Genomic DNA, 2,914 nt, shown 5'->3' with positions numbered 1-2,914 from the left:
GTCGATGAATGGCGCGAGCAAGCCCAACTCCGAGTAGCAGCTTACCAACAAAAGGTCACCCGTTATTTCAACTCTAAAGTACGTGAAAGAAAATTTAATGTGGAAGATCTAGTACTTAGAAGAGTTTTTCTTAATACCCGCGATCAAGTTGTTGGAGTGCTTGGACCTAACTAGGAGGGACCATACCAAATCGAAGAAGTCCTCCATCCAGGAACCTATAAACTTGCTCGCTTATATGGAGATCTCATTCCTCGTTATTGGAATGGAGAACACCTACGCAAGTACTATCAATAAACAATTCTTCGTAAAGAAGTGCCTGGTATTAATTTTACTTTTTACAAGTTTATGAACAAGGGTTAGTCAATCATGTCACTGATCGCTTATAAGTGTAAGATCAAAATTTTGATCACTCATACAGACAAGATTGTCCATCTATTATGAGAAATAAAAGGGACTGTGCGCAACCAGTCAATCTTGCCAATTATTGTATTTATTACAAGTATTTGCTCATTATGTGTCTTGTTTTGCTATATTATTGTTTTTCATACATCTTTATTACGAGTAGTAATGTTCGAACAGGTCTTGGTCAAGGCAAGTGACCGAGGACCTAAAGCTCCTCAATCACTTGGGGGCATATAAGGTATCTAGTAACCAAAGTATATTGATAAGTATATGTAAACACACGAGCAAAATAAGTGAAAGCATGCTACGGTACTTAGAGTATTTTTCAAAATTTTGTTTAAATTTTGTTAAATCAAACCAAAGTGTTATGCTAAGTCTGGTCATGCTAACAGATGTTATAAAGTTAAAGTATTATAATATCAAAAGAGAAATCCTTTACACCGTGAGCAGTTACTGCTTTGATGTAATTGTCTGTTAAAAGGAAAAGCTGCACGTGCAACAATAAAAATATGAATTGTCTCGACACTATGAACCAAGGTCCGGGTGTCCCAAATTACAAAGTTAAATAAAAACATAAAAAAATTATGAAGCGGGAGGGTCTTGAGGAGTTTTTTGGTCAAAGGAGGCCCCAATTTCCTCTTCCACGCCATCAATGCTCGTAGCCAAGGAGATTTCGGGAGAGGCTGGGACTTTCGCTCTCTCCTCCTCTTCAAGGCAAGCAAGGCACCTGTTTATCTCATATTGCCTCATACGCTCTGAGAGATAGCTGAAGTCTGCCTCACGGTTATGGTTCCAGAATGCATAGAAGCATTTGAAAATGGCTCCCTTGTACCTCTCCAGATTGCTGGCATTGGTCTCCTCGAGCTCTTTGATGCGCTCCTCCAACCCCTCAATCTCCTTTCTTCTTATGACCAGATCATCTTGGAGCTTGGTGTCTTCCCTGAAGTTAAGTACAGAAGCCTCCTTATACTTCTCTTTTTCTCCAATGGCTTTGGTCAGGGCATCCTTGAACTGGTCCAGTTCTTCAGCCAACTTGGCCTTCTGCTCGAGCAGTTTGGTGTTTGTCTTCTCGACTCCTTTGAGTTGCTCGGTATATTTGGCCTCAGTCGTCTTGAGCTCCTCAGCATGTGTTAACCTCGAATGCATGAAGTTGAGCGATCAGGGCTCCCAAGCGGCGCCAGCTGGCGGTCATAGTTAGAACTCCCTGCGATAAAAAAAAAAAGATAAATTGTTAGTGGAAAATGACAAGATAAACAAATGAAGCTCAGCAAGAAATGGCAACTTTCACTGATGACTTCGTTCAGCGCACGATTAATTATCTGGTCAACCTCGATGGAGTCGGTACCGATGATGGCTTCTCGGTTATGTCGGTGCCGCAACAGTTTAATCATCCTATCTTTGGCCAAACTAAGCACGATGTTTGTCAAGACGTCTCCTGTTTGATCAGGAGGTGTCTGGTCAGGAGGTGCTGGAGGACGGGTTTGGTTGACGGGGGCTAGGGAGACGTCTGGTCGAGGGGAGCTGGAGGAGGTGTTATTTCCTTGGAAGGAATTGGCACTGGAGGATCCCCGGTCCAATCTTTTTCTGCCGCAGGGTTCTTGCTGCTTTCTCCGTGGTGTTGCCTACTCCATTTTTTCTTGCTCGAAGGAGCTGCGGGTTCAGGTTTGCTGTAAAGCTCGAACAAATCTTTAGTTGACATGACTGCAAAATAGAAGCGAATAGTCAGGTAATATAGATGGAAGTATCTACTAAATCAAGAAAATAAGATCAAGGAAATTATAATTAAAATACCCGAGCTACAACTACTAGTCGCTACACTATTTATTGTACTACACTGCCTTGAAGAAGTCTGAATTTAAATTAGGAGTGTATTTAAAGTTGTCGTCCCCGTCAAATAAATGGCAAGGAATGGACAAATTGTCTAAGAGTGGGAGGTCAGTACCGTTCTCATCTGAAGATTCAAGAATGGGTTCAGGGCACTCAGAAACCTTCTGTTTACCCTTTCCTGAAGGAGCAGGGGCAGCAGCTGCTCGTGGGGTGCTAGAGGGTTCCTTGATAGTCACTCTCATTGTCCTCCTCCTCGGAAGTTGTGACACATCGTGGTTGTAACGCCCCAACTCTAGGGACCGTTACGGTGTGCCTTGTAAACAGTGTTAAACTCGCTAATCGAGTCATTTGGCCAAAATCGTGTAACTAAGTATGATTAGCGGTTTAGGGATTAAAAATTTTGGTTAAGATGTAACGTTTCACTAGAACGTTTAATATATACATTGGGATCCCGAAAATATAGTTTCAGAGTCTATTACAAAAAATATTTTTAACAGGCCGTTCTAAGCGGCAAAACAGGGTTCAACCCTAGTTCCACTTTAAACCTCGGCCGTGGTGGACGAGCAGCTGCATATGTACACATCATCACCTAAGCTCTCCAACTCAAGGATGGTTCAGCTTCCTCTTGCCTTTACCTGCACCACATAGCACCCGTGAGCCGAAGCCCAGCAAGAAAACTTAATAT

General features: G+C 42.5%; 1 protein-coding gene across 1 annotated transcript; it reads right to left on the bottom strand.

Annotated features, from left to right (window-relative positions):
• Nucleotides 1–744: 744 nt before the first annotated feature.
• Nucleotides 745–2,087, bottom strand: LOC133801846 (uncharacterized). The gene is made up of 2 exons (XM_062240082.1): nt 1,731–2,087; nt 745–1,606 (listed from the first exon to the last, which is right to left on the bottom strand). Exon 2 carries the CDS (start codon nt 1,546–1,548, stop codon nt 985–987), a length of 564 nt encoding a protein of 187 aa, XP_062096066.1. The 5' UTR covers nt 1,549–1,606; nt 1,731–2,087; the 3' UTR covers nt 745–984.
• Between the last annotated feature and the right edge of the window lie 827 nt (nt 2,088–2,914).

The sequence above is a fragment of the Humulus lupulus genome, chromosome 9, assembly GCF_963169125.1.
Source record: "Humulus lupulus chromosome 9, drHumLupu1.1, whole genome shotgun sequence".
Lineage (NCBI taxonomy): Eukaryota > Viridiplantae > Streptophyta > Magnoliopsida > Rosales > Cannabaceae > Humulus > Humulus lupulus.
This window is presented reverse-complemented; position numbering and strand designations above follow the sequence as displayed.